General features: G+C 48.7%; 1 protein-coding gene across 1 annotated transcript; it reads right to left on the reverse strand.

Annotated features, from left to right (window-relative positions):
• Positions 1–533: 533 nt before the first annotated feature.
• On the reverse strand, positions 534–27,910 carry ILRUN (inflammation and lipid regulator with UBA-like and NBR1-like domains). The gene is made up of 5 exons (XM_039695802.1): positions 27,641–27,910; positions 15,938–16,092; positions 12,534–12,731; positions 10,741–11,069; positions 534–3,854 (listed from the first exon to the last, which is right to left on the reverse strand). Exons 1-5 carry the CDS (start codon positions 27,796–27,798, stop codon positions 3,819–3,821), a joined length of 876 nt encoding a protein of 291 aa, XP_039551736.1. The 5' UTR covers positions 27,799–27,910; the 3' UTR covers positions 534–3,818.
• Between the last annotated feature and the right edge of the window lie 50 nt (positions 27,911–27,960).

The raw sequence follows: 27,960 nt of genomic DNA on the forward strand, positions 1-27,960 counted from the left end.
CTTCCCGAGGCACTCAGGAGATGGCAGGTCTGACCCCTCAGCACTGGCTGTTTGAAGTGTGAGTATCACCCCGTCCTGCTCCAGGCTCCGAGGGCAGGGCTGGGATGTGGGACAGCCACACCAGGAGCACCTGGGGACGCAGCTGTGGCACGGCTGTGTGCTGGTGCCCCCCGCATGGAGACCCCCCAGACCATCCCACTCCTCCTCAGGAGCTGTCCTGGAGAAGTGACCTGACCTTGGCACAGGGGAATCTGGAGTCCCCTCCCTGCCCCTGCCTCACAGCCACCCCCAGAGCCTCTCCCCACCCTCACCCCCACCCAGGGGCTCGACAGGTGGTTGATAACCTCAGCATGCACGGAACTGGGCCTGGTTTCACAGCAATTTGGACTAAATTAGGGCTGGAGCTGGGTTAAGGGTGTTGTGCCTGAGTGTCTGGAATACTCTGGGAATGGAGCAAAGCAGGTACATTTAACTACAACATGACAGACTCAGAAGTTTTGCAGCTTCAATAAAACTCTCAACAGCTACAGAGCTTTTTTTTTTTTTTTCTGTGTTAATTTAATCATACAAATATTCATTTATACATTAAGGAAAAAGCTTCCTTTATTTTCACCCCCAATGTGCTATCATAGGACTTCTCCCAGACTCAGAGAGGCAACACACCATCCCGTGCTACACATGCACTGCCCCGGCGAGCACAGACAGGCTGGGAACCACCCACGCACTCACACACGGAAAAAATGAAACACAACAGAAACCCAGACGTGGGACAGCGTGCATTTCCACCCACACCACTGCTCTCCGACTGCACGGCTCTGCCCCAGCTCCCAAACCTCGGCGGGGATCAAATCCAGCACTCCTGAGGTGTGGGCAGAAGATTCCCACTCTCTCACCCCCTCCCATGGCACTGCCACTTCGGGGACAGTCCCAGGGACATCCTGCTCCAGTTTGCCAAGGCTGGGAGGTGACACTGCTTGAGCTGTGTTGGTGACTCTTGCTTACCACAGAGACCCACTTAGAGGCCATCAGAGATGTTCTACATTACCCTTTCCTTATGGGAGCTGATACAAACTGCAGTGTCACGAGGTCACCCGGGCAGAACTTGGCCAAATTCATCTCAATCTCCCCATCAGAAGTTGGACACCTGAAGCACGAGCAATCTGAGGGCCAGCTGCAACAAGAAGCTCCAAGAAACCAGGAGACAAAACCACCTTTGGCCTCAGTGAAACAGTTTTTACTCGAGAAAAAACACAGAGAGAGCAATCCATTTTAAACATCCTTCCAGTGACACAGCAGGGGCCACAACCCTCAGCTGCCTGGGCAGGGCAGGATGTGAGCAGCAAGAGCTGCAGGTCTCAGAGCCCTGCATCCTCACACCCTGCAACGTGCACCCCTTGTCACCAGGGCAGCACAGACTGCCAACGCGTGTGCCTTCGGAGTGGGAAAGCACATGGCTACCCGGGGCACATGCAGGTTTTGGTTTTTCAAGACAAAGAGAAATAAATTCAGCCTTAGGAGGAGCACAGGAACACGAGTGTGGCAGCCAGGGGACACGGGAGGAGCACATGTGCCTGGGAGCAGAAAGCCAGCGTGGGGGTATCCAAGTGCAAGGGTCTCAGGTGCCTCTGCTGACACCAGGCAAAGGTCACAGCAGCAGCTCTAACTCTCACACTCAGACCTTGATTTCCCCTCCCTTCCACTATGCAGCTGACACAAGAAGCTAATAAAGATAAGGAATCACCTCGTCACTTGAACCAAGAGCTGTCTCCAGGGGTGCAGTGCCCTCAGAAGGGGAGCAGCAGGTGTGATGTTCATTCCTCAGAGGGGCTTGTGAGCCCCTGTGAGGAAAGGAGGGAGTGAGCAAAGATTCCAGCTGCCTACACCACACCGTGGGGCTGCAATCACCCCCCACATCAATGCTCAGATCTAATACTCAGAACTAATCCAAGGCAAAATGTTGTTACAGCCCAAGAACTGAAGCTTCCAAGAAGCAGCATCTTCAGCAGGTTCACTCCAATCCCAACACTTCCCAGATCCAGACTGCAGTGTCAGGCAGTTCAAATCCTGTGGTGCCACTTCTGTGCAGGCAGTTTCTGATCTTACACTTGGTTCTCCCAGCTAACAGATTTCTAAGGGAGATTTCAGCTAATGGTGATCTGTAACAACTACACTTCTGAAATATGAACAAAATCCACTGCCCAATCCTTCCTCTGCTGGACACAAGGAACTCCCACTGGCCCCAGGAGGTCCATCCATATGCACCCAGGTACCAGTCCTTGGTAGCTGCAATTGAAGATTCCCCATTCAAAACCAGCCACAAAAACAAAAGCAGCCAAGAGCAGCAAGGGCAAAGCCATGCAGCGTGCAGCTCTGACACAGGGAAAAGCCTGCACTGGAAAGATCTGGAAGAAGGGAAAGGGAGCTTTGCATATTCCTGTATCTTTGGCAGATGGCTGTTCCAGCCTGGTTCCTTTGGGCAGGACGAGTGCTGCAGGGCTCACTCCCCTCTGTAGGGTCAGCATTTCAGAATAAATTCACCACGGTGTCTGAGACCAAGCTGCATCCCCTCACACTGCACTTCACAGTCCAGAATGGGAGACAAACATGCTGGAGGAACAGCAGAGCAGCCCCAATCTTTTGCAATCCCTCCCCCAACATGAGCCCACTCGGAGCCTCAGCGCAGCCCCGAGCCCAGATGACAAAGGCAGAAGAAGAGGAGGCGACAGTGGGAGCCAGCTGGTGGTGTCAACTCCTGGATCAGCCTCAGCTACACCTCAGCACAGGAGAAACAAATGCAAACTTATGCTCTGAAAGAGAGGGGAGACTCCAAATGAAAAGGACAGGATGTCTGTGAAGCTTTGCAACTACCAGCAGGTGAATCACAGCTACAGATTCCTCTTGGCACACAGCTCCAGGCACAGCTACTGCACACGAGAGTGAACAAAAAGGGATTTTTAACTGCTAACCACACAGGACAGCTCAGGAACTTGAAGAAATCAGTTTCTTATCAACATGGGTGTGTATTTGTGTACTTCATGTACAAGAGGGAAGGGAGATGAGCCCTCCATGTCATCCCAGAAGTCTCAGTGTCTCCCTCTCCAACTCTGACACTGAGACCTGTCCATAACGTGGCTCCCAACGACACGCAGGACAACTTAAAAGCAACACCCAAACCAAAAGGAAAAGAGGAAATAAAAGATTAAAAAGTCGGTAACTAAAACCAGCAGATGCTGTTAAAAACACAGTGCTGGGTGCAGACCCAACCTGGCAATAAAAAAGCCTGACAGAAGCAGTCCCTGCACAAACCCCAGCAGGTGCTGAGCCAGTCCTGTTCAGCAGCAAACCAGGACATTCTGGGAAAATGCACGCTGTCCCTTAGGAAAAAAAAACCAAAAAAAAGAACAAGAAACAAACAGAAATTAAACATTTGCTCAAACTACAACCGCTCTGTAGGCAAAATATTCTTTTTTAAAGATGGCTTTTAAATTTTCATTTTTAAACTTCTTTTTAAGCTACCTAATTACATGTGAAGATGATTTCTAAAAACCCATAGTGTTGGTGTCTCTTCTTCCTCATAGCATTTACACCACTCTGAAATCCAGCAGTCACACATGCATACTCAGGTTTTGGATTTTCCTCTGGAAACAGCTAGTCTTAAGTTACTGGGCTTTTGTTTTTTCTTCTTTTCCAGAACACGGAGGCAGAGAAGGGGGGTCCACGCTGTGTCTGTCTGCCACATGAATCCCCCTCCCTTCCCCCAAAAGTCAGCTTTTTCTCAAATTCTCCTCTTGTCGATACCCGTTTTGTGTTTTTGTGTTTTAAGACTGTCCGAAGTGGTAAGGACCGTGGAAACCCTGAAAGAAAGTTGGAGACATAATCAATTTTCAACAGGCAAGAAACAAAATGCTCAGTGCTCAGCTCCAAAGAGTGCCCAGCCCAGCCCAGGGCTTCCCACCAACCCCACTGTGGCTCCAAGGACACTCTGACACCACACATTCCAGGGTTGGCTTCCCCAGACAGGGCAGATGCCACCACTTACCTCTGTCAGATGTTTTTTTAAGCAAAGGCCACAAAGTAACTTGTGTTTTTTATACCAGAATTCCTTATAGATGCTACAACACCTGCAGGCCCAGCAGCTGCAGCCTCCCCAGTCTGTCCCACAGACGTGGGGCTATCACTGGGTAAGAGGCCACACCAGGAAAAAACCCAAGAAGAAAAATTCCACATTCCCAAAAGTACTGTGTCACCTTCTCAAGGTGACAATGCACATTTGCCTCCAGTGAAATCAACCAGAGCATTTACCAAAACCCCCAAAATGCTTCCTAGAGAATCCATTTCCCTCCTTTACATCCTGAAGTGAGTCACCTAAATGTCAGATGTAGTCACAGGTCTCAAATTAACAGGAACTCCTTTTGTAACTTCTATTGTCCAGATCAGTTCTCCGGGGTTTCATCAGGAAGCAGAAGAAAGACCAACAGGCAGCAAGAGATGCCCCAGCTCACAGCAGATGAAGTTTGTCAGTGAAGAACCCCCACACAAACCCAGACACACACTGAGGTCAGGAGAGAGATGAGGGAGAAAAACTTGCTGTATCTCGTGGCAGAGTTGGAAGGTGATTATGCAAATGCTTCTAAACACAGCCCAGCTCTTCCCAGCACACTCTGGGTAAGGCAGTGAGAACCCAAACCATTCCTGTTCTGGCTGAATGAGATTCTCTGACCTCGATTTTCACCACTCTGCCTTTGACAGGGCAAATTTCCTAGGAAATACCATTTCCTCTGTGTTCTACAACTTCAAAACCCCCTCACTGCAGGAGCCAGGGCTGTGGAGCCCTGCAGACTGTGTAAAGAATCAACGTCACTGGCAAACCCCAGGCTGGAGAGCTCTGCTGCAGATCTGACTAGGAAGGAAGTGCCATGAGCAGTCTGTAATCTTGCTACAGCTGGAGAGAAAAAGTTCATTCTTGGGGATATAATCAGGTGGTAAATACAAGCAAATTGCAAAATGAAGCAGCTCTCAGCAGCTCTCAGAATCCAACCAAGAGGAGGATCAGCAGACAATTAACCAGGACATCTCCTGAACTGCGTGGGAAGTATGAGAGACTGGGAACGTGGAAATTGCTGTTTGCAGACAGAAATACATGCAAGTGATGGAAAAACAAACACGCTTCTGCCCCAGGAATATGCTGCAGTGCCAGTTTGTAAAGCTTTTCAAAAGAGAACAGCCAGCAGATTCCAGCATGACAGTCCACCTGAGGAAGGAGATGCTCCCATCAAAATGCAGACTGAGAATTCCAACATTTCCAAAAACACACTCACTGAAACAAGGGGAAAGGGAGAAGCAGGACAGAAACATCAAGATGGTGTGAGCAGGTCCACAAGAAAAGGACAGAGAAAAAAGAAAGAGATGCCCCAGCGCTGCAGCCCCTGGCACCCTGCAGTGAGCTCCCCTGGCAATGCCATGACCATGGTCAGCTCCTCCTGATGCAAGGAATTTCACCATGGAAGAGCCCCCAAATAATTCCTTTTGGAATTGTAACTCTTCACTGCATTTCACCTACCCAAGATTCACCACTGAGCATGAGAACTTGGCAAAACTGAACCCCACTTGCATCTTTAAGGCGAGTGTGAGCTGCTTCAGTGCAGACCTGTGCAGGTGACTCCACCTCCCCTGGCCCATGACATTTTGTCACCATGCACAATGTAAGGGTTTGATACCAGAAAACTTCAATTACTGCTGCAATGCAAATACCAAACCCCTCTATGACACTTTCAAGCCTAATTATCCCCTCTATGCAACATTTTACATCACAAACATGCAAAAATAATTCTGCAGACAATTGCAGTTTTTCCGAGTTGTTTCAAAGGAAAGATTTTTCCCAGTATATTTTGGTTCCCATCTATCCTCCAAGTGGAATCACTGTCTTTATGGAAAGCTCAGCTGCAGCTTTGCAAACTCGCTTTCAGTTCTTCCAGAATGTTCCCCAGAAGTAACTGCTCACTTGCTGGTGGGAGCACTGGCTCTTCACACAGACCAGTGTGTGACAACACAGGACTGTGATTTTCCAAGCAAAGAGTCTGCATGACAACTACTGGTATAAATTATCATTTGACTCGTGCCTCTAGAAGGGAAGAGAGATGTTTTGCAAAATTGAAACCCTTTGTGAACACTGGGATCTGCAAACCGAGGTACCTGTGCTGGGAACAAAGCGAGGATTAAGTGAATCTTTCATAAACCATCACACACAGGCTTTCAGACATCTCTTTATTTCACCTCTGTGACTGAGTCACCAGCAATGCAGGTACACTTCCAGGGACAGGAGGTGGATGCACAGCAATACAGGAGTCTCCCAGTGGACACTGACAGTGGCCCCAGCCCACGCTGCTGGTCCCCATCCCCTCAGGCTGCTCCTGCCCCAGCCTCGCTTACGCAAACTGAGCACAAACAGAGAACAAAGCATCCAGCACTTGTGTTTTATTCCATGCATGCTGTGCAAACATGGTGTGGCTGGGAGACCACCAGGAAGTTCAGGACCTTCTGGGAGCAGGCACTGGCAGGGCTGGCTCAGGTGCCCGTGGGTGAGGGGGTGGCAGGGCTCAGGTCCCTGAGCTCCCATGCACAGCTCCCTGATGTGCTGCTGGGCCAGGATAAACAACAGGCAACTCTGCTGGGCTGCAATGGAGCCAAGTTAGGCTAAAACCAGATTATCTGGCACTTCCCACAGTCTGGAAGGACATGGATTTCATGGATGAGCTGCCGTGCAGCACCCAAACCACCAATCTCTCATTAGAGAGGCACAGCAGCTCATGGCAGCCCAGCCCAGGCTGCAGTGCTGTGGGAGCTCCAAGTCCAACCTTCTCCCACTGTGTCTAAAGGGATGTAACCACACAGTGACCAGCCCAGTGTGAAGCCCAGACACCAGGATGGAAGGAGCTTCTCCTCCTCCATGGATGCAAACACTTTTGGGGCATCATCCTCATGCATAAAGACAGTTTGATGCCCCATTTCCAGTAAAAGTATTTCTGTCTATAGTTTACAGAGGCACTCCAAAAATCTGCAAATTGGAGGCCCTGGTTTGGGAGAAGCATGGCTTTAGAAGCAGCAACAACATTTAAGCTCAGAGAGGGGAAGCCAGTTAAAGGCTCCAAGGACACAGGGTTGGTTTCCCCTTATGTACAGAAAGCTGCCAAGTAGCTCAGCTCCACACAGAACCAAGGGAGGTGGGGAGCACAAACGCAGCAGGAAAAAAGGAGTTCAGATTTTAAAGCTGTGAACTCCAAATATGTTTCTATTTCACTGGGCATTGAAGAGCAGCACAAGCAATGACCAGGACAGCCAGGCACCATTTGCTGTGGTGGGGATGATGCTCAGTGTCCTCTCTGGGCAAATCTTTGCAGAATCACAACCTCCAGGTGCAGTTTTTTCTGCATGACATAGAGAGAAGTGATTCCTCAGTTCATCTGGGCAGCAGGTTTAGATACAGATCTGTGGATTTTGTATAGAGATGTTAAGTACAATCTAAGTGTCAGGATATGGCTATTCATTTCTGATCTTCTCAAACATGGAAACGTGTACATTTCTTTCCTCAGTTAAGCAATTAAACTCTAATTCCCAGGCACTGTAAGACTGGATCTTGGGCTTTTAATGGAAAAGCCAGTCACAAGAGAGCAGCAGTGACCGTGCAGGGTTGCTATGAGACAGGAGTAAACAGGAGAAAGCTGTAACAACCTCAGATCTCTGGAGAATCCAGAGAAAGCGACTGCCAGAGAATGAAGTATCTGTGCATGGGGATTTCTGGGCATCCTACCCTGCACTTAGGCACATCTTTACATCTAAGAACATGCAAAAGCTCCAGTGGGAACAGATTTAACAACAACATGCTTCAAGCAAAGCAGGCCTGGCCTGCAGCCTCCCCACAGTGTGTGGAAGGTGGGCAGGGGGCCCCAGGGAGGTGGGTGCCATGGCAGGAATAAAGGGCACACAGCTTGTTCCAACCATGCCACAGGTTTCACCTTACCCTCTTACAGGGAATTCTGTGTCTGGATTTGTTTTTTTTCCCCCTAGGACACCCAAACCACACGCTCTGCTGCTGTATAAAAGCATTTTGAATGTTTCCAGGTGTGCCCTGCTGCTGCACTTGTCTAACCCAGCAGCAGATGGCACGTTGGTGCTGCCACAATCCTGACTCCAATGGGGAGCTCTAGAGGACAAGTCACACCTGCTCCGTGCACCAGAGGGAGAACTAATTCCGACAAGGTCTGGCAGCTTTGAGTATGTTTTACACCTGCAGATGCCACAAACTGCTCATTTTATCTCAAAGATTTCATGGTCTCATGCACTGCATGACTGGCTGTCCCCAGTGTCTGTCAGCAGAGGAAGCCTCCACAGTCAGCTGAGAAATATTTAAGGGTTTATTTTACTTCTAAATACAGGGGACAGGCTCTTCTCAACACTTTAACTAAACCTGAATCATCTCCTGTGCTCACCAAATGGCCTGTCAAACACGACTGGGGATTCCCTCCCTCTCCCAGGTACATGAAAGGAGACAAAAATATCAGAGATCCTGCCCAAGATAAACAAAATCCAGGAATTCTTGGAGTCTGTGCCACTGCCTAACAACCCACAGTGCTCTTCTGCCTGCTCTAGAACCTGAAATAAAGCCTTTCACATCAATATTCAATCACAGGGCAGCAACTCCCAGTGCAGTAGTTTTCCTTCTCCTCTGCAGCAGCAGAGTACAGGTCAGATCCCCTGGGGATTGGAGAAGATGGGCCAGGTAGAGCTTTTCCCAACAGGAACTGGAGCTCCATCTGTTCCTCAGGTAATTCAATACTCCTGACATCACCTCTAATAACCCCGTTTCTGCTCCAGCAGCATCTCCACCTGGGTACACCATGCACACAAAGGGAAAAAAACCAAATAAAACTGCATCTCCTTTTCCCAGAGGCCTGGTCAGGGAATGGGAGAAATGTTCACCTGACCATTTCAAACCAGACCAGGTGTCTGGGATGTACAACTCCCTCAAACTTGTTTACTACAGAACCAGTATTGTACCAATATGAATATTGGGTCTGTGGCAGAAAACTTCCTGCCCTGAGCAGGATGGGCAAGGCTGGAACAGGACTCAGATCTTCAGGCCTACCAGAACAGCCTCCAAAGGATAAAATAATTTTTCTTAGTATGTCACAAACAAAAAGAACTGCAGTAGAGAGAAAAACCACCCAAAAGTCAAGTAGCTTTTCCATATCCCCCACCCCCAAGCAAAAATAGGACTACAAAGTTGTCCCTTCTGAAGCCAGCAAACAAAATGTCTGCTTTAATCTCAGACAATCCACCTCAAATCCACCCAAGAATATTCTGTAAATACAAAAAAGAAACAAACAACAAACCCCAAAACAAAACAACCCAAAACAAGGAAAAAGGGGAGGAAAGGTCACCTGCCCTGCTTTTGGGGTTAGATTATAACTGCCCCTGTTTCCTCAGAGCACGGAGCTCTGGGTTAGCAGCTAAACCAGCTCACTTCAACCTTGTGACACCTCTCAGGTGGTGCTTCACTCTCCTGCTGGCTTCTCTTGCCAGGGGCTCTGGTTCCTCAGCCCACACTCTCTGCAGGCAGCCCCAGCCCAGCCCCTCGGGGAGCACCACGAGCCCAGCACAGCAGCAGCTCTGAGCACTGCCACTCCAGGTGGTGATTCACTGACAGGTCACTCTTCCCAAGCCATCCACTCCACTGTTATGAGCAGGGCCTGGCAGCAGGCCCAGCCCAGAGATGGTGTTTGGGACACTAAGGGGGGGCAGTCAGGCTCACCCCACACATGCCAGCCATAAAAAATGCACAGCCCTGGGTAAAGGTCACTAAAACAAGATCCACTGGCACAGGACAGGCAGGTCATCCAGGGAGGAACTAAAGTGCTGTAGGTGAACTAACATTAGGGCTTTATTAAGTCATTCAGCAACCAAGTGTTATTGTCCTACACAGCCTGCTCAAAGTACAGTAAAGCATTTTTAAAGGATTTAAAAAATCAAAACTAGTTTGACATACGACAGTACACACCTACACATACTGCTGCATTAACAGGTGGATTCTGAATTGTAAATAATCCTGCAATTCATTTTTCACACACAAGCAAATAAAAACAGTCAAAATATCACTCAGACTCATATAGCATCCACCAAGCAAGCTTTTGAGAGAGATTTAAAGTAAAGATAATTTAAAAGTCACCTACAATTATGAACAAGACAAGGACACAGACAGGAACAGTCCTGATTGACTGTTCCTGCAGGCAGCTTCTGCAATCAAATGGTGTGCTCTGTAGTCTCCCCACACCAGCTAAAAAGAAGTTATCTGGCTAATCTGAAGTTGGAGGGTGTGGTTATTCATTCTCTGTTCAAAATTATGTCAAGCTCAGGACACATCTAGAGAGATATTTTGACTTATTTGCACACGCAACTGGAGCAGGCTCCAGCCACTTGAGGTTACAGCACCCAAACAAGGTTATATAAATTTAAAGAAGGACTTGAAGCAAAAACAAAAAGGTGGATCTGGTAGAGTCTATCAGAGGCAAAAAATATTTTAATATAACATGAGGAGTTGGCAGAGTCAGACAGTCAAATTGAGAACCTTCCTTAGCAGGTCTGGCAGAAGCAGAAGGAAAGGGCTTTGCAGTTTGGAAGGAAGAGCAATTACACACCTGCCAGGCTCCTCCCCTACCCGTTCTCCTGCTCGCCCAGGGCACCTACCTTACTGTACGTCACTACCGACAAGTTGTTCGAGTGACTGCTGGGGGAGAGATTTACAGAGTTTTGTGACAGTCCATTCTGATCTTGTTCGATTTGGTCAGGAGCAGGCCCCCATGTGTTTTTGCTGATTGTGCCTAGCTCGGAACCCCCAGGGTCTTTTAGGTTGTTTTCATCTGGTTGCCTGTTCTTCTGTGGAGAGGCGAATGGGTTAAAGTTTCCTTCTACCTTGCGATGCGGCTGCGTGTTGAACTCTGTTTCAAAGGATGACAGCTGCTGTGTGACACCCAGAAGTCCTCCAACTTCCACGCTGAGGATCACCCAGATGACATCTGTGGAAAGATACACGTTTGGGTTGTCACTAGATGGGAGTTTATAAAGGGTCAGAAGGAGCAAATGAATTCCATCCTTTACACTAGCAAGAAACAGACTTATTGCTTAAAGCACATTTTCACAAAGCCTCAGCAGTACTGGTTCCAGTGCCCCCAGTTTAACAGGCCTGAGATCAGCAGTTTGAATTTTAGGAGCCAACTGAGGACAGTGGGATTCTACCTGAGGGGCACATCACTTGCTTAAGGAACCACACAACCTACTAGGGCCAGGACCCTGAGCACACACCACTAATTCTCCCTGTGCACAACTCCCCTCACTGAAAACTGTACACACAGGCACCACTGACCCCCCTGTATACCCTCACCAGTGACCCCCCTGTACACACAGGCACCACTGACCCCCATGCACACACAGGCACCACTGACCCCCGTGTACACCCTCACCAGTGATCCCCCTGTACACACAGGCACCATGACCCCTGTGTACACCCTCACCAGTGATCCCCCTGTACACACAGGCACCATGACCCCTCCCCCAGCCCCATACCCGCCCCCCCAGAGGCTCTGGAGCGGCCCCGCAGCGCCCTCTGCCGCTCTCTCACGGCCTTGCAGCCCGGGCTGCCACCACCGAGCCCCACTCACAGCTTGGTGGCCAAAGGGGTTCGATCTTCAGGTCGTTTTCTGGCAAAAATTACAATTTCTGGCAATGCAGGGACATCTCCCATTGTCCAGGGCTGGGAACCCTCTGGAAACCCTGGGCTTTGTGAGCATATGGGACCAGCAACACAAACTGGACAGGCTGTCCCACCTGCATGGGGATATCCCTGCCCATCCCCTCCAGACAACGAGGAGCTGCATGGCAGTGCCAGCGCTGCCAGCCCCCTCCTTCTGGGCACTGGTATTTTTGCCTCCATGTGCCAACACCTCTCACTCAAGCCCTGAAACTTGGGATACTCCCAGCTGCCAACAGAGACACAAAGATGTTCTTAGTGTATACTAAAGCTGGCAGAAAAGGGAAGGAAGGCTGCACTGAAGGCAGATGTTTGAGGCCCAAGCTGAAGCACTAGGCAAAATAGCCAAATGTGTTCTTCAAACAGAGAAATAGCTCAAGGGGATGCACTAAATCACTGCATTAAACCCTGGGTATTAACTTCTCACATGAGGTTTTCACCACTGTTTTATGCTCATATGTAGTTCAAAATGTTAAGCAATGGAAAACTGGGAAAGAATCTTGACAAGGACCAACCAGGAAAGAGTCTCAACGAGAGCTGTGCACATCCCTTTGTTTTCCAGAGTTTTATGTAATCTGTAATTTGTTCCAGTGCTTAGAAAACACTGACCAAGACAACAAAGCAGCTCCCTTGATGTTTTCTCTGTATTTGAGCCCAGGGCTGGCAGATCTCTGCCCTGTGCTCCATTGTGTGCCTGCAGTGTCCCTGCTGTGGGCTGGGAAGGGCTGCTCACCTCCGTAGTAGAGCCCCGTGGCAGTGCACATCCGCCACTGTCCCTGATACATTCCGGCGGTGCTGGGGCTGCACATCTGCACGCTGACATCAGCCATCTCCTGCGGCTCCAGGGACCTCACCATCACCATGTTCACGTGGCCAAACTGGTCTCCACCGACATACTTCAGGCAAACCCCTGGGGGCCACGCCTCCGTGCCTGGATTAGACAGGACAGGGAATTACTGACAGCGCACCGGGAGAAGCTTTGTCTGTTTGTGTAAGGCTGGTTGAAACACGCTTGTTAAAACAGTTGTGCAATTGTTGGATGGTCAAAGGAAACCAAGATACACAGGACACAGCAGCAGTGGATGCTGAGGAAGCCTGGTTTTCAGAGCAGGCTTAACTGGTGCATTTACTCAATTCATATTTGAGTAATCTCTATGTCTTTGTTACACAAAAAAATTCTCAAAGTCACAGTGTAGCAGCTTAAAAAAAACCCCAACAACTTATCCTATACACATCTCCCCTTCCCCAGGGCAAGAGGCAGAGACAAGGGCAGGGCTGTGTTGTGTGCCCCCATTTCTGCCTCCCTCCATGAAGCTCCTGAACCATGCCACATCACATACCTGTTATTTACACAAAGTGTTGGCAGCATGTCCTTTCAGGGATTCATTTATTTCTAAGCCTGTTAGGAGTCTCAAGAGGAACTCATAGTTTGAGCTGTAACTGAAGTGCCAGCACTATTTCCTAAATGGATTTATTTCTCTCCTTGCACCAAGCCTTTTCTCAGGCTTGTGCAAAGGTGGCAAGAAGGGTTGTGAACACACAATTTATCTGTGGAGATCCATGTTTAGACTGCAGACACTGGGACTGACAGCGTGACCTGGCAATCAGAGAGACAGAAAACAGCTCCTGCGTGCAGGCACCGCTGCCAAAGATAACAAATGCTGGGGCAGACAGAAAGAAAAAGCCTCTCTACTGAGACTCATGAAAAATCAGTTTAGCACAATTTTCTTTTGCTTCTTCCCCAGTCACATCACATGACTAAGCCAAGGACTGAGAACACCTCCTGCTCAGCTGAGGCTGACGGAAATGGCTACGGAAAGCCTGAACCACCACGAAGGCTGGAACTGCTCCGTCTGGTCTGAGGCGAGCGCGCTGGAGGCTGCTCTGACCTCACGTCACCTCAAGGAGCATCCTTTGCAACAGCCTGCCTGCTAATTTAATCCCTGTGGATACTCCAGTGAAGAGCAAGGACTGGTTTTCTTGTCAAGTCCTTATTTTGGAATTCACAAGCTTGCAGGGAGAGCAGGATGTGCAGAGTGCAGCGGGATGTTCAGTGTGGGGGATGTACCAGTACAGCTGGAAAGGTGCTGAGAGAGCAGGGCTCTGAAAGAGGAGCTGGGTGTCTGGCTGACCTCAGCCTGGGGCATGGGGCACTTGAGCATGAAGCCTCATCTGCAGAGGTTGGCAGCCCAGCAACATGGTTTAGTTTAAATTATTTATGTGATTTTTATCAGGTTTAATGGCTTTAGGCTTGCAAGGTGCCTAGGACGCTGCAACTGATAAGCCTCATAAAATGAAATTATGATTATGTCATTCTATTTCAGTACACTCATCTCTCAGGAGATGATAAATTGCAGAGAGTGTCCTGCAGAGCCAGCAGCAGCTGGGGGCAGAGAGGGGAGAGGAAGCCAGGCTGTTAAATCCTGCTGCTCTTCCAGCAATGTTCAACTACATGAACTGCTCCTTTGGCAGACAAGGCAGCACCGTCCTGCAGGTACCAGAGCAGGGTTTTTTACTGTGTTTTTTACTGACACAGATGAGAACCTGACTGAACTGAGCTCACAGCTCACACGCCTCAAACTGACAGTCTCTGAGCTCTGCCTGTCACACTCATCAGACCTGCAACGCTCCAGTGACACACGCCTCAGGTATTTTGTGTTCTAGAACTGAAGTCATGTAATCAAGGACTCCTGTAGAGCTGTTAAAATCCTTGGCTCTGCTTCAGTTATCTGCCTAACAGGTAGATATTATCTGGAAACACTACAGCCCTTTGATACTATACCTTAATTAAACCAAAGAAGGGTTTTCAGGTGCTGCAGTCCTCCTCACACTGCACAGTCATAACCAGCATGTGAAGCTGCACTCCACTAACCCTCAGTGGCTGTACCAAGCCCTGGCCTCCAGCACCACTGCTAGGGCACAGATGGATGGTCTGACAAGCCAGATTCAAACCACACAGAGACCAAAACATGTCGGCCTCGCCAGGAAATCCTAAATCAAGATGAGCTCTTGTCCCTCATTTTAGAAGGCCCAGAATTTCAGAAGGTGAAACATTTCAAGAACAATGAATCCTTGTTCCCCAGAACAAGGATGCTAAATTAAGGCTGAATTTGCATCCAGGAAATGGCACATCACAGGAACAAGGAAGGGAGGAGTCAGCCCAAGATAGAGGTGTAGTCATAACACACATAAATTGAGATACTAAGAGTGGAGAAACAAGACCTATCACACTTACTAGATTTGTAAGAGCTGTATTTGGGACAGTTATCAAAAAATTGCCAGTCGACTTTTCACAGTATTGGAGCTCAAGCAAGTTCCCTGATATATCCTTCCATTGTACTTTCAAACAGAGGGAGGCAGAAAAAGTACACTGAAATATTAAATCCTTCCTGTAGAACACATTCTCTATAAATCAGTGTTCTTAAACACACTAATGAAATACTTCTTAGATTTTAGTGTGGTTTTAGTGTGGATGTTCTGTCCAAGTACTGCAGCTATTCCCAAGCAGAAATACTGAGAGCTGAACCTGACTCATGATGACTCCCAGCATCACACCTTGGCGTGAGATTGTTCTGCCCCACACAAGTACAAGCAGGTCAATTAAATTCAGACACACAGTTTTAAATGTTCATGCAACATCCCATCACTGCACTGCTTGAGGACAAGGGATTCCTTCACATCCATGGATCTCATTTTCCTCCCTGACTGCATCCCACCAGATTAAGCACTGGGAATGCACTTTGCCCAGCCTCACTTCCTGGATCCCAGGCACTGCTTTGACTTATTTCAAACTGGAATGTGGTCTCTCCAGCCCTGCATCCTCTCAGAACATGAAAAGGCAATTCTGCCCGAAGTGGACCTGCCACATGACCCTTGTGTCACTGCCTTGTTTGTCTACAATTTCCTAGAGTTTGTTTGTGTGGTGGCACAAGGAACAAGACTGGTGACCTCACCAAGCTGCTGATCCCACCACAAAATGTTTGTGCCAACCCAAGAAGAGGAACTTGCACGGGCTGGCAGCACCTCAGGGTGGCTCCAGCCCAGGTGAGTGCACAGGAGATTCCTGCCTCAAGCCAGCATCCCTCCCACTGCATCCCAGCACTGCTGTGTGGGTTTGCTGCAGCCCAAAGGCCTCACCTGTATTCTGTATCCTCCACGTTTTTGTAAACTGGGTATCAGGAGGGATGGACTCTCCTTCACCTATGGTGACATCTTCCACAAACGACATGGAGGGGACATTGATATTTGGACTCTCAAAATCATAGTAGGCTCCAATGGCAGCTTGTAGATTCCTGAAAAGGAAAAAAGCACATTACAATCTGAAGTACAGGTGGGTCAGACCTTTGCACAGGTCATATGTCATCCTAAACAGGTCAGCAAAAATATCCACTGTAATAACTCTGCTGCTCAGGTGTTTTTTAAAAGCTTTTATCTCTATCACATATGGATTCTCCAAGATAACAAAAGAGCTCAAAATACAGCACTTTTTCTTGCCAGGGACACTAGCTTAGGTCACTTTTCTACTCTGCTTCTATTTTCACTGGAAACTTTAGAACTTACAAGTTTTGGAGGCCTGTATTCCAACAGTTCTTTATGAAATTTGCTGAACAGTTCAGGAGACACCAAGAGAAGATCTATGTCACAAACACTGGGCAGTTTCTTCACACCAGCCTTGGTACCTCAGCTAATTTCAAAAGGACCAACCAAACCTCTCCATTTTATTTTGGCACACAAGGTTCAAAAGGAGCACAAGAGGAACAAAACGTGAAGAACACTCCTCTGATAACTCTCAGGGTCAAAGGGCACCAGTGGCTACAGATAATAACTCCAGCCTCGCTGGAGTTTTTGAAATACAGCATCAGGTACAAACTGTTTATTCATCAATAAAGTGCCTGTTCAGCTCTGGGTAGTCACAACTTGCAGGAACTTACAAACCACCTGAGTCAAAAGTTCTCACTGAATAAAGATAAATGACAGTGGAAGTGTGTGATATATTAAGGACATTCAGAAAACCACAATGCTATTGATTCCTGAGCCACGGTGTAGCTACAACTCATGATAATTAATGTGAGAAGAAGAACAGTCAGGCAGGAAGAGGATTCATGAGCCTTAGCTCAGTTCCACGATATACTATTAAGTCATTATGTAAGTGTTTGGCAAGTCATGTAATTCCTCTGTTTATACATGTCTGAGAGGTTATGGCCTTGATTTACATGTTGTGAGTGGGTGCTGTGAGAATGGAGATGAGTAAAATCTCCCCAAATGCAATGGGCATAACAACTGCTTTTTTTATTCATGACTGCAGAAATCTGTGTTGCTTTTTTGAGCAGGATAGAAAAAAAACAAGATTTCAGGAACTGGGAACCACCACCTAAAACCAAAGCCCTGCAGGAGCTGCTCTGTGTGGGCACAGTGACATATTGAGGGGCTGGAGAGTGGTGGGGTGTCATGTGTCCGAGTCAGACAGCCAAGGTGAAAGCAAGAGAAACATTTGCAGCGTGACCCTGAGCAAGAGCAAACACAGGGCTTTGTGGGGCTGCTTGCCAGCTGGAAAGAGGCTTGAAACAGTGAGTAAAGAAACTGCCTCCTGTTCAATTCCTACAGTGTTCATGGCAAAAAAACATTTAAATCAGACATTCTGGATAAAATCTGAACTGCATGGGAGCAGTGTCACCTTCTCCTCACAGAAAACTCAGGGGACCCAAAGAGCAGCAGCTGACTGGGGGGCAACAGCGAGGGGCAGAGCTGCACTGGGGGCACTGGGAGAGGACCCAAAGAGCCCCATCGTTTTGTAATCAATCCATCCATCACAGCACCACAGATAATCGCTGTGTGAGTCACAGGAGTTCCTGACATTCTGCTAAGGAGGCACTGGAGGAATGTCCTGCACAACATGGCCACGGGGATCGATCAGCAAGCCCAGTGTCACAGCCAGACCTTTGCCATCCGTGCCGAGCGGACTTTGGTCCATCACAGGAGCCACCGGGTCAGAACTCTGAATTCCAGAGCAGAAACCATTATTCAGCCTGAGGCGTTTTCTACTTAGGAGTGTCAGGGCTCTATTTAATCCCGCCAGCTCAGTCAAATGCTGCAGGAAGGGGCCATGTCACATTAGCCAGTAAACAGAGACAAATGCTCAGTTTTACGTCACCAACCGCCTGTTGCTTATACACTGCACAAGATTTACATAACTCACACCAGGGCTGCGCCAAGAGACTCCTGCTCGCTCACCCAGCTAACACCATCAGCTGGAGCTTAGTTTGCACCACGATTTCTTCCTGTGGTACAGCAATCCAAGGCAAAAGGTATTGTAGGAGACACAAAAGACAGCAATGCAGCTCTTTCTATTCCTAATCCACTACTACATAATTACATTTTCAGATGGAACACAACACCTTGTGAGAGATCGTTCTGGAATTGGTGGTACTGACATTTTATTGACGCTGAGAGGAAAAAATAAAAGCTCTGAGGGGCAGATTTCTACTGCAACTCTTTGCAAGGCAGCCTGGCTGTGTTTGTTTGCTGGGCTGCAAACAGGCCTCAGAAGGTAGTGGGCTATTTGTGCACATAGGCCTGGGGCCAGCACTCCCATCCCGGGGTCATATTTCAGTGCACTTTGCCATTGGGAAACAACAACACTCCTCTGCAGCATCGAGTTAAAAACTAACTGAAGAGCAACGCATGCTGGAAACAGATTTGCCCTGTTTGTGACCAAATACTCCCAAACCCACCTCCCCATTCCCACAGAATGAGCTGTGTGATGGGGGATGTTCGGGGTGAGCCCTTCTATGTGTTTCAATGCCTCTTGGACTTCCCAGTAGAGAACTAAAAAGAAGCTTCCAGAAACTGAAGAGAAATTCACAGTGGCAAAAGCCAAAGTCAGGATGACAAAGCAAATCTGCCTTGAGTTCACGTTCTTTGACACAGACAACCCCAGGAGATAGAGACAGAGCAGCAGTGGTGGCAGTGCTCTGCCAGAGGCACCCCAGCTCACACCCTGCACAACCACTGGCTCTGTCCTACTCCTCCCCACAAGAGACACTGCTCCTCCTCCTCCCTGGCCCCAAAAAACCCCCAAGGGACAGAGCAGCAGTGGTGGCAGTGCTCTGTGCCAGAGGCACCCCCAGCTCACACCCTACACAACCACTGGCTCTGTCCTACTCCTCCCCACAAGAGACACTGCTCCTCCTCCTCCCTGGCCCCAAAAAACCCCCAAGATGAGTTGCAGAGCAGCTCTCCGGGGAAAATGTCACTTGCAGAGGTGAACTCTGCAGTCTGGTGATGTGGAGGCAGCTGAACCCAAGCAGCACATCCTGCACTCACCCTTCTGCCACAGGCACAGCATCAGTGCAGCCCACAACCACATGTGACCCTAATGACAGACATGCCTTAGGGCAAACACACTCAAGGCCCTGAAATTAATCTATTTTAAAATACACATTTGGGGTTTTTTTAGGTCTTTGCCCAGCTGCGAAGCATAGCCCCAGCTGCAGACACTGCAGGGACAGACACAAGGGTCAGCCCTCAGAGGGTCCAGATATCATCCAAAGGCTTCTGCTCACACAGCCCTGCCTGCTTGATTTCACTCCTCAGTGTGACTTACACCACACTGCTTACCACCCTCTGCTCTCTGCCATATGAGATAAATTACTATTATAAACCAAACAACTCTGCAAATCCAGCCAGTGTAGTTGACATGATTGAGCTCTCCTAATTACAGGGGTGACCATGCAGCTCTTTCTTCACAGGGCCCTCCAGGTGTCAGGCCCTCCTTGCCTTCCCAAAATTAAGCAATTTTTCCATTTTTAGAGCAGTCCTGGACCACAGCAGTTTGTAGCCCTGCCACACTCACAGAGCAGGTCTGACAGGATGCAGCTCCCAGGAAAAGCCTGCAGTCACAAGTCACCCCAGTGATGGGGTGAGCCCAGGACTCAGCACCATGCTCAATTTTAGCCCTAAGAGCAGGATTCCAGAAAGAGACAGGGGAGTAGGAAGCAAGTACAGGTTGTAGCTCCACATTATCAACCAAATCCACTCTAACTCTGGGTATCCCTCTCCTTCCTCTCCAAGGGCATCCCGTAACTCTTGGGTGTCAAGTGCTTTTCCCACACAACACCAAAGTCTTCCTTTCCAGATCAATCCTTCTGCTCTGCTGCTTCATTTCAAGCCTCAGGAGCTAAATTACAATAGTCAAGTTAAAACCTCCTCTGCTAATAGCTCTGGTGACATCCCTTAACAACTCTTAAGTGATAGCAAAGAGGTGCCTCATCTTGAGCCCTTCTTTCCCTTCCCTGTTTTCTCTAGACAGCCTTTTGTTATGTTAAACCAATGTATTTAGCCATTAATTAATTAAAGTTATTCAGTGTTCAAAATTAAGATAAACTCTTCCAAATCAGTTCACCAACTCAAGGCCTCCCTACACAACCTCCCTGTCCTGCAAACAACCAACAGGATACAGGTAAATGGAAATTGTCTTTTAATTGATTGTATCAGACTTTCTTAGGAGACTGAAGACACTGAAGCACAGAGGCTGCTGAGGCATCAAGCAAAGCAGGGCACAGACCCAAAACCCTTCTGCTCCCCAGAATATGGAGAATTCTTTCAGCATAGAGAAGTTCAGTATCTTGGAAGAAAAGCAGTACAAGCAGGTGCTTCAAACATACAAGACAAGGGATGTTAGAATTTGAACTATGAATGTTACAGGAATCTGCAAGCTTTCATATATTGTCAAATTACTTGATAAGCAAGCCAAAGAAAGATGTAATTTTTTTTAAAGAACAGATCATTGGGGGTAAAAATTCAAATCAAAACACAGCTTAAGCTCAAAATCCAGCCTGAAAATATCCCTCTCTCTGGCTTTTGCCCATGCTCACAGCACAGCACCCACCATGGCCTGCCCCTGGGGAACACCACAGGGCTCTGCTTCTCCTGAGCTGCTGGAGAACACAGCAGACAGGATGCTCCCTGCAATGGCACCTGCCATTTGGAATTTCAGGTGGGAGGCAGCCCTCAGGTCGTGCAGAGACAGCCAGCAATATTTCTTATGTAACAAACGGACTTGGGCATTGGAAGGAAGGTGCCAAGGTCTGTCCCTGTGGAGGTGAGAGGAGCAGGGAGGTGCCCTCAGCACTGACAGGGTGCAGTGTTTTGTTATGAGCCAAGCAACTCAGGTGACATCTCCTGGAAATATGCAACGTAGATGCTGGGCAGTGCTAAAGAGCACAATAAAACCTCCAGCACAGAGCATGTGATGTAGGACACCTCTGACTCCTTCTGTAACTCAAGTCTCCACCTTCACAGAGCTCCTCTCGCTGTCCAAATGCAGTCTGTAACCAGGCACCACAGCACCCCAGAAGGTGTCTATTGTTAAAAACCAAAAATAAACAGTGCAGCAGATGGACAGCTTCTCACTCCCAAATAATGGAACTTCTCTACATGATACAGGGGGAGAGACTAAAAATGCATATGGGAGACATCCAAGTGGGCCAAGTCCTTTTGTCTCTTCTTTTCCACAATCTTAGCTGGATGTTCCTTACCCCAGCTCTTGGGGACCTGGACTGCTGATAATCCAGGCTGGGACATTTCCAACAGCTTCTATTGCTCCTGAAGCAGGAGATGCCTCACTCCAAGCCTTGGAGAAGGCCGAAGGGGGTGGGGGAAGAGGCATGCACATCATGCTGCAGGGAAGCACTTCTACCTGGAGCTTTCTATTCAAACGTTCAATAGGGATGACACATGGCAATTAAGTGCAAAGTCTCAAGATGTTTTGAAGGGCTGGAATTTTAATCAGTGAATATCTTTCAGCAGACAGAATTTCAGAAAGCAAAATTTCTGTGTCAGTTTTCTTCGTTCTTGACCCCTCATACTAAAGTTACACTAAATTCTATGTATGAAGTTGGGAATCTACATTAGAAGATGTTTGATGATGGAAAAGGATCACTGAGGGAAGCTGAAAGCTTTAAGCTGAATTTACAGCTGAAGGGGGGGGAAGATCTGACTAATTTAAAGCTTATGTATTTTTTCACATAAGACACAGAAAAACATTTCATTGTTTTAGTTGAAGGCAGCAGTTCCCATATAAGTGGGGTGTTCTAGGAAGAAGACAGAAACCTGTGGTGACAAAAGTAATCCTGTGTCTGCAGGGGCAGCATGAGGAGAGAAACTGAGAGCCCACATGAGAGGCACAGAGTCCTCAGAGAACCAAACCATCAAAGGAACTCACTTTCCCTTTGAGAAGCTTTCATGTGCACAGAAACACCAACAGCAGCTGCTGAAACCTTCCCGAGATACCTGCACAGGGCTGAGCACATCACCTGAGCACAGCAAAGCACCTGAGCACAGTAAAAGCACCTGAGCACAGTAAAAGCACCTGAGCACAGCCCCCTGCCCAACAGCAGCACCACAATAATGGTGCTGCAAGCAGGACCCCCAGAGCCGTCCCCAGCAGCTGAGCCCTCCCAAAGCAGTTGGTCCCAGCAGCTTTAAGAGGGGGGTAAAATATCCCGAGAATGTCCCAGCAGGAGATGCCACTGAAAACAGGCCACAGCTCTTCCCAGTGGAAAGCCATTGAGAGCTGCCAGTGCACAGGAGATTCTGTAACTGCCCATTCCTCAGAACAAACTATGTTACCAATCTATAATTGTCTGATGAAAGTGAAAGGGGATTAAGCGACAGAAAGTGTCTGAGAACAAGTTGGGGCATGTAAGGCAGAGTCCAGCTGGACCAAAATTATATTGTACCCAATTCCCAATTCTGCTACAGTTACCTGCTTATGCTTTCATGCCACAGGCACGAAATTTTTCAATGCTTTGTACCCTGGATCACAATTATAGTATGTTCCACAGTTATAAATACAATTTCTTTAGAGTCTAGATTTCATTCCAAATAATCAGGTCAAACACTTGAGCTGCTCTGGAGAAGAGGTGTGGGTTTGGGGTTTTTTTTATGCACTAGATAAAAGCTTCTAAGAAAATATTTTTAAATTGTTTAATTCTGTAATGTTGCTATTTTTAGTAGCATTAGGAGACAGCTGTGGACACAGAGAGGCAGCAGTCTGGGATGGTTCACAGGCACTAAGAGACACACACTGTGTTTAAACAGTTTAAAACCTCTTTTCCCTCCCCAACCCAAGGGTGTAAATGACCCTGCACCCCCCACAATCCACACAGCTCCCCAGACTGTCCTGACATCCTGGCAACAGCACATCAGCAACCACCAGATCTGCTTCTGGGGTGCCACTTCTGCCTGTGAGGACAGCGTGTCACCAGCTGGGTTACAGTAAGATGGACATCAAGTCCAAAGCCTCAGCTTCCTTCTTCCCTGCTAAAGCTTATCAACACCCCATCAGTGTTTTGAGGCCACCCTTCTCACCAGATTTGGCCCAGCTGGTCACCATAAACAAATATTAACCCAACCAGAGTCACACCAAGACACAGATTGCCTGACAAACGTGTACTGAGGCACAGAAAGAGCACGGGACTCTGGTCTCTGTCACCTGATAAGGATGACGGGAACTGCCACCCACTGCTGCCACTGCCCCATGGATGCTGGGAGGAACAAAACCCCACAGGCATGCCCAGGGAAGGATGATTTCTTTGCAGAATCAGGTCTCAGGCTCCTGCCTCCTCCCTGACATTTAGAGGATTCCCCACTAAAGGGAAGGGGTGTCAAAACCAAGCTCGAGGTCTATACAGAGCAGTGGGGAAGTTTTCCTCACATTTGTGAGAACATGGATTCAATTTGAAGAGCAGACCTGTTCTCAGAGGACACCTGGGGTTAAAAATCAGGAGCAATGCTGGTGTGAGCCACTGTGGGAAACACATCCTGTGTGAGTGAATCCCCCTGACCCAGTCTGTTCTGTGAGATTCTGAGTGTCCTGACTTCTCACACAAATATACCTCAAGTATTTCTCTGAGTAGCACCTACATCTCATGTAAGTCATGGGAAAAGCAATTAGTTAAACCATGTTTAAACTCCCAATTAAGTTCATCCACTTCTGGGCAATCCAGGTGTTTCACTGGATAGAAAGGATTTGAACAGCCCACCCACAGGGATGGAAATGTGAATCTGTAAGAGAACTGTAACACAGAACTGTCCCACACCTGACATGAAAGAGAACAAGGTTTTACTGCAGATTTCTGCAGTATTTTTAGAGATAAGTTTATCTTCATGCAAAACATCACCTAGGGAGTACTAGTTAAACCATGACACAGCTACAAATTCTCCTAAATAGATGAAAAACACGAGGATCTCTGGAAGAGATCTGACAACCTTACAAATAATAACCTTTTCACCTAAAGCTGGATCCAAAAAGCTTTGTTACAATAATGCTTTTTTTTTCCCCCTACACACAATGGAAACCATCATTACCTGACACACTTCAATTAAATATCACACCTACTAATCTGATAAAAATTCAGCTTTCTAAACAAGAGCTAAAAAGAGAATATAAAGAAATATTACATGTAGATTATTGAAATATACATTAGTTCTTCCAAACTGGGAATCTCCAAGCCAGCTACACTAAAATATGGATTTTAAATCCACCACCATCAGCTACTTCAGACTAATTCACTTTCTCATGGAATTAAAGCAGCTCCAAGCCTCTCACCCACAAAGCTGGCACACACTCCAATTCAGAGAAAATCATTCCTTTTTCTTGTCCCAATACAATTTCCACACCAGCTTTAGAGGAATCCAGTGACTTCTATGGAATTCCAGGAGCATCCTGTGAAGGCAAAGGGGTTCAGAGCCACTCCTGCCCATCTCAGATCACTGTGGAGCTGCAGGTAACACGTGGGACTTCACTGCACCCCAAAAACCCCCTGTGAGCCCCCTCCCTCCCACCTGTGGTGGGGCCCAGCATCTGGAGGGGAGGGAGCAGAGCCAAGGGAACCGAGGGGATTTGATCCTGGATGCAACAGTAGCAAAATGCCCTCCTCACTCCACTGCCCAGGGTTTCCTCCCAAGGAAGAAACGTTTTCAGCATCAAACAGCTCATTTTTGGTTCTGCTTTTTGAACAAAGACGTTCACTTTTGGTTTTAGGCCGAAAGTGAAAGCTCAGCCTCTCCCTCTGCAGCCACTCCGAATGGAAAATAAATAACTAAATGGTAGAGCAGGATGGTGTGTGCTGCTGCTGCTGGGGAATGGACAGCCAGGACCTCAGGAATCAGATTTTTGCAGCAAGAAGGCAAGAAGTCAGCACAGAAAACAGACATAACTCTAGGAAAGTGTTTAATAAATACCAGGGAAAGACAAAGGGTTTAACCTGTATTTCCTGCAGATCAAGGAACAGCCTCCGAAACTCTGGATGCATATGTTCAACCCAAAGCATTTTTGGAGCAGTTAATAAAGCCAGCTGGCAGTTCCTCAGCACTGCCCAAGCCTGACAGAGGTCTGAAGGGGCACTGAGCATTCCTGGGAACTGGAGAAGTGGACACAGACTTTTAGAGGCTACTTACAGGTATTCCTCCCCAGTCAGCCACTAATTTTTCCCCCTAGATTGGCCAAACAAGCTATTTAAAAATAATTCCTTTATTCCAGCAGTACTGCTAATTCACTGCAAGTCCTCTGACCACAATTACTAATGATGCTGCTGGAAATGGTCTTTCAAAGCACATTAAGCTCTGAGTGCTCCCTACAGTACATGAAAGACACAAAGTGGGGAAGGAACTGTGGGTCTGGAGATGACAGTTCTGCCAAAGAGCAGCTTCCACACCTGGGAACAAGTTCTAGTGGAACTATTTATGCCTTTGTTAATTAACTCACACATGGGACATTGCTACAGAGAACCTGGAATACCCAACACGTGCATTTCTGTCACCATTTCCTGCAGGTGAGCACCAATCCTGGTGCAGAAGGAAGGGATGATCCCTGAAAGAACGTGCCATGCCTTTAACACTTGTTAAAGTGATCTGATAGTCTCATCAAGACAAATTATTTGCAGGATGTGCTGGTGCCAGCAGGTTCTGACCCTAATCCCAGGCCACACGAGGCAATCCTGGTAGGGCACCTGAATCACCTGGGCAGTGTGGGCTGCACAGGGCCCCTCACTGACACGGGAAAGGCGCTTCCAGAACAGCAGCACGTGTCCTGATTGTCCCTGGGTCAGTGCAGGGCCAGCCCAGCAGGGCCAACGACCCCAGGGCCACCCAGGAAGGGGTGGGAGCTGGGCAGGGGCACAGGGCACAGCTGGCAGCAGGACACACCTGCACGAGGGACAGCACCAAGCTGGGGCAGAAGGAGCAGCCCCTGCCAGGCACTCACTCTGGCCCTGAGCCCTCAGAGCAGCCCCAGCCCGTGTTTGTTTGCACACACATCTCTCCACCCCAACAGGCACGTGCCCATCCAGCCACGAGGCTTAACAAACTTCACAAAAAAATGTGAAAACCGATGTTTTCAGAACCAAACTACCCAAGTTGGGAAATCAAGGCTATTTCAACCACTTCAGTCACTCTGAGGCTAGATTTGAAATGCTGTTATTTCAAACAAGAATTCAATACTCCTGAATGAAAAAGAGCTGCTCCAGCACAAACCAGGACCACTCTGGCTACACAGAGCATCTTCAGGAGTAACTTTCAGGGAACTCTGTTCCCTGCTCTCCCCAGGAACCTCCCAGAACCCCCAGGATTACAGAGCAGTGTCATTTTTAGTCATATCACCAACACATGAATGAGGTGGAAAGCATCTTCTGCTGGGAGCCAACTGTTTCTTCAGAGCAAACTCCTGAACTCCTCGAGACCTTCTTTCACACTGTGCCAGCTTACAAAACACAAGGAATTACTTGCTATTCCCCTACTCCTTCTGCAGATGCTTATTTGCCACTAAAATTCGATACAGAGCTGTAGGAGGAAGGAAAACCAACCAACACAATTACTTGCTATTCCCCTACTACTTTTCTGCAGATGCTTATTTGCCACCAAAATTCGATACAGAGCTGTAGGAGGAAGGAAAACCAACCAACACAGTTGTCTCCCCACTGTTTATAAACTCAACGATTCCACACGAGTTTTCTCCCAACTGTTGATAGCCTGACCTCCCCCTGTATTTCAGCTTTCAAAGCTGAGGTCTCTGGGTTTGATGTTCCACCTCTAAGCAGAGCTTAGCTAAGTGATCTCTCTGTGTCTGAAATACACAGCACTCGTTTGCTGTCCTGCAGCCCCCACCCTGCAGAGTTTTTAGGTCAACACACTTTGGAGAGGTGCAAGGGCTCAAAACGAGCCAAACCCCGCGACTCACAGAGCAGCTGCTCCACAACATCCTTTTCACAGTTCCTGGGCTCACTGCACCAGAACACTCCTAGCCGCTGTTTTTCACCCTTGTACTGAGTATCTCCCCTGTTTTTCTCGAGCTACAGCGTCGCTGATAACCCGTGCCTGCTTCTTCCTTGGGCAGTGCCACACAGCCTTTATCAAGACAAACACACACCCGAGAGCCAGAAGATTCAGAGAGACCCTCGGCCCGCAGGCAGACGCTGTTTTCCCCAAACACCCCGGGAACTCTCCCACGTGCACCGCGGCCGCTTCCAGGCTCCTCCAGCGCCTTTCTGCCACAATTCCCCTCCCTCCGAGGCCCCGAACGCAGCCTCACACCAACAGCTCCGCGGGCCTGGGAGCGGCAAACCCGCACCGGGGGCTGGGCCGAGACGCGGGCCCGTCCCGCTGCCCCAGCGCCATGGCAGCCGCGGGCCCCGCCAGGGCACGGAGGGCCCGGCACAAACACCGCCCGTTCCCCGCCGCGGCCCTGAGGCGACCGGCCCGGCGGTGTTTTGTGGGGGGGCCGCGGCCCCTCGGCCCCGCGAGCCCCCTCAGGCCGCCCCCCCCGCGGCCCCGGGCCCGCACCAGTTGGTCATGTCGAGGAAGAAGGCGCAGCCGGCGGGGCTGAGCTGGAAGCCGAGCAGGCGCTGGAACTCGCCGATCAGCACGTCCTTGTCGGTGGTGCCGAGGCAGCTGAACTTCTGCATGAGCTCCGCGTCCAGGTCCACGTCCATGCCCTCCATGGCCGGGGGGGCTCCGCGGCCGGGCCGGGGCCGCCTCAGCGCCGCCCACCCCGCGGCCGGCGTCACCCCCCCAGCGGCCGGGAAGGGAGGGAGCGCGGCAAGGGCGAGGGGGCGGGGCCTCGCATGCAAATGACCTCCGCGCATGCAAATGACTCCGCGCGT

The sequence above is a fragment of the Passer montanus genome, unplaced genomic scaffold, assembly GCF_014805655.1.
Source record: "Passer montanus isolate IOZ18808 unplaced genomic scaffold, ASM1480565v1 scaffold93, whole genome shotgun sequence".
Classification (NCBI taxonomy): Eukaryota; Metazoa; Chordata; class Aves; order Passeriformes; family Passeridae; genus Passer; species Passer montanus.